General features: G+C 35.3%; 1 protein-coding gene across 1 annotated transcript; it reads right to left on the bottom strand.

Moving 5' to 3' along the window:
- Positions 1-9,541: 9,541 nt before the first annotated feature.
- On the bottom strand, positions 9,542-9,970 carry LOC116419012 (cornifin alpha-like). The gene has a single exon (XM_031968673.1). It carries the CDS (start codon positions 9,968-9,970, stop codon positions 9,542-9,544), a length of 429 nt encoding a protein of 142 aa, XP_031824533.1.
- Between the last annotated feature and the right edge of the window lie 2 nt (positions 9,971-9,972).

Genomic DNA, 9,972 nt, shown 5'->3' on the forward strand with positions numbered 1-9,972 from the left:
AATGTAGAGTCTTGGTCTTAGGATCAAAAAACTACTTTGCAAATAAATAATGTATGAGACTTGATTCCAGAGAAATTTGTTTGAAAGAAATTTGCAGGATGTTGGGGGATTTAGGGCTTTATGTAATCCATAGTGTGATAGAGAAGTCCCAAATTGTTGCAATATTGTTACTGAAAGAAAAGCTTCAGAAAAAAACTTGGAAAGACTTAAATAAACTGATGCTAAATGAAGTGAGTAGAACCAAGAAAACATTGTACACAGTAATAACAATATTATGTGATACTCAACTGTGGTGGACTTGGATCCTTTCAACAATGAGGTGATTCAAGACAATTCCAATAGATCTGTGATGGAGAGAGCCATCTTCATCCAGAGAGAGAACTATGGAGACTGAGTGTGGACCAAAGCATATTATTTTCAATTTTTGTTTGTTTGCTTGGATTTTTTTTTCCTTTCTCATGTTTTTTTTCTCTTTTGATGTGATTTTTTTTGTGCAGAATGACAAATATATTTAGAAGAACTGCATATGTTTAACCTATTTCAGATTGCTTGCTATCTTAGGGAGGGAGAGGGTTTGAGAAAGGGAGAAAAATTTGGAACACAAGATTTTGCAAAGGTGAATGTTGAAAACTTTCTTTGCATGTGTTTGTAAAAATAAGATATTATTTTTAAAAAGAGAGACAGGAAATCTTTTAAGGTTGAGATGCTCATTCCATTGTATAGTGATCTAATTGAACTAAATCTGGAATATTGGGTTTAGTACAGCACTCTACAATTTTAGGAAAGATATCAACAATGTAAATATCATCCAGATAAAGGGCACCATGGTGGTAAAGGGTTTTGAGACTATGGGAAATGAATTAGGAAATTTGGTCTATAGAAAAGGAGTGTCCGAAGGTTTAGCTTATCTGTCTTCAAGGGGAACTATATGGAAAGGAACCAGATTTATTATTTGGACCAGAAGAAAAGAACAAAGAGGAATGGGTGCAGCAATCAAAGAAACAAATTAAAGTGGGATACAAGAAAAGTTTCCTAATAATTAGAGTGGAATGGATTGCCTCAGGAAGTCTTGGATTCCTCCTCATTCAAGATCTTCGAGACTGGATTACTACTTGTCAGCTATGATGTTTATGGTGGGGATTCCTTTTCACTTGTGGATTAAATTTTATGGTATTTGAGGTCCCTTTTGTAAGAAATGCTGAAAAGTTGGGTTTCCACAGAGTTGCAAGCTTTGAGATAATGTGGGATAATGGGTACCATTGACCAAGAGGTTTTCAGAATGTGGGAGGTTAAGAAAGGTTAAGATTCACAGAATTAAGTGATCAATAGAAGCCTCGAGCAAACAAGGAATCTGGGAGAGGGGGTAGGAAAGCACAGGTGGATTTAACCAACCAGAAAGAATCTTGTGGTTTTGAGAAAACCACAAACAAGATAATAGCCCATCCAGCCCAAACTAGTTGGGTTCTATGACAGAACTTGACTAAATCACTACTGGGCCTGCTTAATAGGTTAATTGAATAATATACCTGTAGGAGGAGTTTTCCTACCATTTTTGAACATGGTATGTATGATGAGGGAGCTGGGACATGTTTTGTACATATTAAGGGAAAACAGTAGTGAGTATATCAGAAAGATTGAGTGTCAGAAGAAATGGACCAATCTGTTCTCTGAAGGGAGGAATTACACCACACCAGCAAGTATAAAGCTTCTCCTGCTTTTATGGTCAGTGTTCCCTATGAATCAGTCGTTTTCCAGAGGGTAAGACAAAGAAAGATGGATAAAGATATAAAAAGACAGATTTCAACTTCATTGCAGAAATAACCCAATAATGATAACAATTCAACAATACTATTGGTTGCCCTCTTTGAGTCTATCAAAAGAGTTTGCAACTTGTCTAGCACTGTGATCAATTTAAGAATTTAAAGAAAAATTTAAAAATAGCTCCCCACCCTGCTTAGGGAGCTTACAATCTAATGAGAAAACTTGCAAACAACATACAAAAACAAGATATTTAGAAAGCAACCTGGAAATGATCAATAGAAGGAAGGCACAAGCATTAAGAAAACTTAATGAGTTTCCTCTCACTGGAAGTGTTTAAGTACATATTGTATGGCCATTAATTGGTGGATTCTTTAGAAAAGATTCTGCATTGGGTATTTTGACTATATGACCTCTAAAAGCCCTTCCAACTCCAATGTGGTAAGTTTTAGTTAAAGCTATAAATATCTTCTGTATGCAGTATATGCTGATCATCAGCTTTGCAGATAGGTAATGAATACTTCTGCCATGTCAGCTCTTAAAGTCTATCAACTAAGGTACAAATGGGTTACAATCTGTATGAAATAAAGGAGTGTTCAAAATAACAAAATTAAATATTGTTGAAGTCGAATATTGAAGCTTATGTCAGTAACTGTATTAGACAATGTTACAAAGAAACACTCTATCCTCATGCATCTGACAGCATATAGGAAACAAGATGTGTATACCAATAAGACTGATGAAAAACATAACATATCAAAGGACAATAGGAAAGTGGTTAAGAACAAATTGCTCTGAGAAATCTGAGGCAAGGAATGCCACTATCAACTAGGGGATCAGTGAAGAAAGGAGGAGGGGAAGTGGAGGTACCATCTGAGCTTGGTCCTGAAGCAGAATAAGATTTTAATAATAGTATGGAACCATTCCATGCATTATAGATGATGTGAGCAAATATGTAAAGATGAAAAATGACAAATACGGGGAAACATATTTAGTCTAGTTTGGCAATTCGATGAAGTACTTAGAGTGAAGATTAAGAGATAAGATTTAAAAAAGTGATGAGGTTAGTGGCAGTCAGAGAAATGCCCTTTTGGTTGACGCACAGGTTCAACGTGAAAGAATTCATGAATCCAGAGTTTTAAGTGGCAAAAATGGACATTTATTGTTGGATAGGAAGCCAGTTTTGCTAAAAGACTGACTTCTTTAGTGGCAAAGTCCTATTAGGGAAATGGAGGCTGTCACTGAGAAGAGAACGCCTTCTCAGCAGGCAGGGTCCTAGTAGCTATACCAAAGAAGCAGAGCAAGCTGCTTTGGACCTTCTGCAAAGAGTGATTTCAGAAATTGCCCTTTAAAAAGGAATCTTGAGGCTCAGATTTCAGGTTGAAAAGAAAGCCATTAGATGCTTATCAATATCTGGCCCAGATCTCCATTTGGAATTTAAAAGGGTCTGGTATCCCTAAAAGATCAATGGAGTGCTTTTTGACCAAGATTTCTAATTGAATAACAATTGAATATCTAGGGAGATATGCTTTCCCAGGAGGACCTGAGAGTCCATGATCAAAAGGGAATACAGTTTTTGAGTGATAATTTTAAAGGGAACACAGTTTCACTGCCCCTTCAGAAGGAGGTTAAAGCCTGATGATACTTTGAGTGGTAGGCTAATAAACTTTTACTGAATTTAGTAGGAAATAGAACATTATATTCTGAAGAGCAAAGAAACTGGGCTTGCAACCAAAAATAATTCAACCAGAAAAGCTGTATATAATTCTGAAAGGGAAAAATGGATATTTAATAAGTTAAAGGGCTTTTAGGTATTACTGAAGGAAAAATGAGAACTAAATGGAAATTTTGATCAACTAGATTTGAGAAAAATATGAAAAGACAAATGGTGAAGCATAATTAAAAAAAGAATAATTATAAAGAATTTAACAAAGTCAAAATGTTTACTTCTTACATAATAAAACATCTATAACTTTTAAGAATATTTGAAAGGTATTTTAAACATTGAAATGTTTAAAGCAGTTTTAAAAAGCATTCATAGATAGCAGGCTTAGGATTGAGTTAAGTGTAATGGGATGATCATAGAAAATAAAATTGGCCATGAAAAGGTAAAGTAATTTTCTCTCACAAAAGATGTGTGAATGTAATTTCTACAGTGAAAGCAGAAAAGGATGAAGAGTTGGTAGTACTAGAACATTATTCCCATCAAAATGGGATTAAAGAGAGAATAACATACATCTATAAGAGTATAAAAGTTTTCTTAAAGTACACAGAAACAGGAAGGTGAGAATAGAATAAGAGAGAGAATTCTAAAAAGATGTATAGATCAAAAAATAGGAGGGTAAGGGGAAAAGATTAGGGAGAGATTCTTAAAAAGAGATGATAAGAAATGGACTATTAAAAGGGTAGGTGGATTAAGGAATAGCAGAGTAAGAGAAGAGGAGATAAGGGAGTCTTAGAAGGGGTGCAGATTAGGGAGGCAATGGTTAGAAGTTAATTAGACATTTGAGAAAGGATAACATAAAAAGAAAGGGAGAAAGATAAACAGTAATAAAATAGATTGAAGGGAAATACATAACTTGTAATTATAATTTTGAATTTGAATGAATGAACTCAATCATACATTGGAAATCACTGATTAATAGGAGAAAAGAGAGGAGCAAAAGGAAGAAGAGGAGGAGAAAAAGGAGGAGGAGATCAAATTAGTAGAATCAAAATGAAAAGACAAATATATCACCAATAATGATGAAATCAAAACGATTATTAGGAATTATTTTGCCCAATCATGTGTGAATAAATTTAACAGTTTAAGTGAAATGAAAGAATATTTACAAAAATATTATCTGCCTAAACAGAAGAGGAAATAGTATATCTAAATAAACTTATTTTAGAAAAAGAAATTATTTGTCAAGCAAAGGAGTTCTATCAAACTCCTTTTATGAAACAAATATGATGCTGATATTTAAATCAGGAAGAGCAAAAAACAGAGAAAGAGAATTATAGACCAACTTATTAATGAATATAGATGAAAAAAGTCTAAATAAAATATGAGCAGGAATTTACAATAATACATCACAAAGATTATACATGATGACTAAGTGAGATTTATATCATGAATGCAGGAATGGTTTAACATAAGGAGAACTATCAACATAATTGATTATATTAATAATAAGAATAACAAAAATGATACAATTATGTCAATAGATGCAGAAAAGGTTTTGACAAAATACACCATTCCTTCCTATAAAAATAATCAAAAGCATAGGCATACATAGTTTTGTCCTTAAAATGATAAGAAATACCTACCCCAAACAATCAGCAAGTATTATTTGTAATGAAGATAAGTTAAAAGCCTTCCCAATAAAATCAGGAATGAAACAATGAATATACATAGATCATTGGCATTTCTACATATCGTCAACAAAATCCTGCTCCCCCAAAAGATATTAAAAGATACCCCATTTAAAATAACTTATAGGTTACATAAAATGCCTGTGAGTATATGACTGCAATATGATGACAAATCTGGGAACTGCATGAGTAAAATTAACACTTTTTATACAAATTAAGTTAGATTTAAATAACTCAAAAAATAAATATTAATTGTTCATGGGTGAGCAGAGCCAATATAATAAAAATGAAAATTCTACTTAATCTACTTATTCAATATCATCCCAATTACCAAAAAATCATTTTATTGAGCTAGAAGAAAAATAATAAAATTCATTTGAAAGAACAAAAGATCAAGAATATCAGAGTAATTATTGAAAAAAGAAAGGAAGGAGATTTAGCACTATCAGATCTTAAACAATGTTATAAGGCAGTAATTATAAAAACTAGAACTGCTCTGTCATTATTGATTAAAGAAATATAAGTTAAAATAACTTTGAGATATCATCTTACACATTTCAAATTGGCAAAAATGATAGGTTATCAAAGAAAAAAAAGAGCATATATTCTAAAATACAGAAGCTTTCTTTGTGGCAGAAAAGAATTGGAAATTGACAGGATATGGGATATCCATGAATTTGGGAATAGCTATACAAATTGTAGCATATGATTATTATAGAATACTACTGTGCTGTAAGAAATAGTAAGCCGGTTGGTTTAGAAAAACATAGAAAGACTTGCATGCAATAATGAAGAGTAAAATAAGCAGACCAAAGAGAGAACATGATATACAGCAACAGTAATATTGTTTGAAAAATAATTATGAACAATCAAGTTACTCTGAATATTAAAAATATTCAAATCAACCAAGAAGGATCTATGAAGGAAGATGCTATCCATTTTCACAGAAAGAACTGATAAACAGAAGTATTCATAGTATTGTTTTAAATATATTTATAAATCTGTTTTAAATGATGACTAACACAATGGGAAGAGGGAAGGAGTAAGGGAGATTTATTTTTTAAATAAGCATAATACATAAGAAGACTCATGTGGCCATAAAGTCAACAAGGAGATTGGATTGGAACAAGACCAGAAATTTATTGAGTATTGAATATTAAGACCAGTAAATAAGTACTGTTATGACCCAAAAATGAAGAGGTCAATGACAAAATTTGGGTGATTGAGACAGGAATGGATAGAAAAGAGGGGATTCAGGAATTATGAATGTGTAAATAGAATTTTATAACTCTTAATAAATGTCAAGTATTACACTTGGCTCTAAAAGTGCACATATAAAATAATACAGTCTCTGCTTTCAAGGAATTTACTTTCCAACAGGAGAAACAATACATTGTGGGGAATGGTCATGGGTAGGGGCTTTGTGATCTGAGAAATCACAAAATTGAAAAATGGAACAAGCCTTTTACATGTTTTTTTCCAGAAATGTTGATAGTATCCATTTGATTTTGGTTCTCAAATCAAAATAGAAATGGGATAGGGGGAGCACTTAGGAAGTGGATTTAGGGGTATTCTATCAAATTCTTTAACATGCATGATCTGTAGAGGTCTAGTTTGGAAGAGCTCACCATGGTAACAGTCACTGGTGCTATTAGAAAGGTATAATGAACAAGATTTGGCAATCAATCTAACTGATTATACCATGCAATCTCTTTGAGGACCATTTTATTTTTGTCTTTTTTTTTCCCATATAGTTTTGTGAATACTTAGATCTTGAGAAAAGAATATTGAAAATTAGGAATATGAGAGAAAAAGTAGTTTGGGGGCTTGGGTGATAGTATCTCATGACAGAGAAATTCAATTTTCCTAGGAAAGCACTTTACACAGACCATTCCAGCTTTATATCATTCCCTAAACATGATTCCATAAAGCCATTCCCTCTGATTTCTGGATCCTGTGATGCAGAAATAAGGATTCCAGACAGGATGTCCACATCACCCACCAATGTTGGTTGCAAAGAGTATTGTTTTTGGTAATGTCTCTTTTCAACAGAGATTCTTTTCTATGTCACTCCTTTACTCAAATAGCAATGTCACTGCTAAGATTACATTGTCCAGTTACATACTATGAAAGAGTTCACTCCAGGTTTTTCTTACCCATCTGCTTTATATCATGTTGTTTCACATGCTTAAAGTTTCCCTATTTCCCCCTCTTTACTCCAATATCTGACCTTTAAAATGCTTCTCATAAGTCAAAGCCCAGGAAAAAAATGGTACCATAATGCCTTCTTTGGTGACCTTTCCCAAACCAAAGAAAGGTGATTTCTATATTGTTGGACTCAGTATTCCCTCCTGTTCTTGTAAAGTTTGGAGGCAGGGGGGTGAGACAGGAGAGACCATTGTCATGGCTGCAGTAATGAAGGGCTAGAGTCTTCAGTTCTAGTCTCTCTCCCCAAAACAGTGTGGCAAAATCTTCTTGAAACTTATCAAAAGTTCTGTAAAGAACTGCTTGCCATCTGGGGGAGGGGGTAGAGGGAGGGAAGGGAAAAGTCGGAACAGAAGTGAGTGCAAGGGATAATGTTGTAAAAAATTACCCAGGCATGGATTCTGTCAATAAAAAGTTATAAAAAAAAAAAAAGAAAAGAAACTTATCAAATGTTCAAGATAATTTAACTGGCACCACTGAAGGTAAAACCCATAAAAAGGAACATGTGTTTATTTCTAGATTCAAGAAGATTCAGCAAAAGATTTTGACCATAACCCTGAAGAAAGAAAGAGTTCAATGAATTGACTAGCCATAAGTGAGGGCTAGGGAACTTTTTCTGATGGGAGAGAGTAATATTGAGAGCTTCCTGAGTGACACCTTTTATGTAATGTTTTCTCTAATAAATGAATATGGTTCAAATCTGTCTGATAAGAGAATTGAAAATGTGTTAATATATCACCAGCTTGTTTCACAATCAAATGAACTCAAATAATCTCCTTTAGGACAGGGACTATGTTTTATTTTTCATCGTACTTCTTCTCAACTCCTGGCATATTCTCCCTTGCTACTATAGATTATCCGGAGAATTTTCTAGTAAACCATTCCATAGGAACTGCTTTCTCTGACAGAGTGTCCTTTTACCACATTTTTGTGTTGCCTTTGTTTCTGCCAGATGGGACCAAAGAGATTCTTCATACTGAGCACACTCATATCCTTAATTCAATCTTCATAGATCATAAACTCAAGGATCTTCACCCTCTTGGTGGTCCTCTTCAAGAGCAATTAGGTGCTTCTCAAATTACTTCCTTCTTTACCTTAAGCATCAACTTCCTATTAGCCACAACATGCTTTGTCATTTCTGTGGAAAAGGCCATTTTCTTTAGCAGGAATAAAGAAATGAAATAAGAATTGAGTGATTCAATTGTCAGTTATCATTATTCCATCTATCCCCTATTTTTTTTCTTCCAGTGTCACCAAAACAAAAACTCTTTTTTTGTTGCCCTTACATTTCCTTCACCATCTTCAATTCCATTATTCTTAGAGGATTGTGCCTCCTTCAGATATAGATAGATAGAATGTGTATGTATATATGTATGTGTATATGAAACTAAGAAAGGTGGGAGGAAAACAAAGTCAATTTGTAGTAGGGAAGAATAGTGTCATAAAAGACCACTGGACAACAATAAAAAAGACTGAGATTTGCATTCGATATAAAATCTTTGCATGCTATATGATTTTGAGCAAGTTGTGCAAGCTCATAGCACCTCAGTTTTATCAGTAAGAAAATGAAGATAATATTTTTGCCAGCCATACTCTGCTCAGTCTTTGCCAGAAATAAATGATCATAAGGAATATAAACCAAGAAGCTCTACACACAAAAAATAGATCCTGTTATTCCCAGCTGAAAGAGCCTACATCAAGTCATGAAACAAGAATGGAAAACACCCTCAGGACAGATCTGACACCACTTGAAAAATTGGGAGTGAGGACTGGGAAGACAGGAGAAAAGCAATTCATGTCACCATGAAACATATTATTTTATTTGAGTCAATAGAAGAGTTACACAAGGGCTCAAGAAATGAAAATCACCATCCACATTACAACACAAAGAGCTCATGCAGTGGCAAGAGGCCAGTGAGTCTGTTCTTTTAAGGTCATCCTTCCACTGAGGTTCCAGGAAGGAAGTCCAGTGTAAAGTAGGTTAGTCCTTTTTCTGAAGCCTCTCGTCTCAGGAGGTATGGAGATGGGAGTGAGTCAGGAGTGTTATTTCTGAACAGACTGCAGTTTTAAGAACAAGCACTCTTCTCTTTGACTTTTCTTTCAAGGAAGAACAAAGGCAGAGAAACTTGGGAGATTCATAGATGGGGAAGGGGGAGTAGGAGCCCAGATATGCACAGGATTATTCATGTTCCCTATTTCATGGTGTTGCCAGCATTAGGCACTGTTACTTCCTCTTAGGTGGGCACTGCTGTGGACAAGGTGGAGGGCATGCGGGGCATTTCTGCTGGCACTGCTGTGGTGGACCTGGCTGAGGGCACTTAGGAAGACATGGCTCTGGGCATTTAGGAGGACAAGGCTCAGGGCACTTGGGAGCACATGGCTCTGGGCACTTAGGCTGGCAAGGCGGTGGGCACTTGGGCTGGCAAGGCTCTGGGCACTTGGGAGCACATGGCTCTGGGCACTTGGGCTGGCAAGGCTCTGGGCACTTGGGCTGGCAAGGCTCTGGGCACTTGGGAGCACATGGCTCTGGGCACTTGGGCTGGCAAGGCTCTGGGCACTTGGGCTGGCAAGGCGGTGGGCACTTGGGCTGGCAAGGCTGTGGGCACTTGGGAGGAGGTTGGCAAGGCTGTTTGCATTGATACTGGTAAGACATCT

This window comes from Sarcophilus harrisii, chromosome 4, assembly GCF_902635505.1.
Source record: "Sarcophilus harrisii chromosome 4, mSarHar1.11, whole genome shotgun sequence".
Lineage (NCBI taxonomy): Eukaryota > Metazoa > Chordata > Mammalia > Dasyuromorphia > Dasyuridae > Sarcophilus > Sarcophilus harrisii.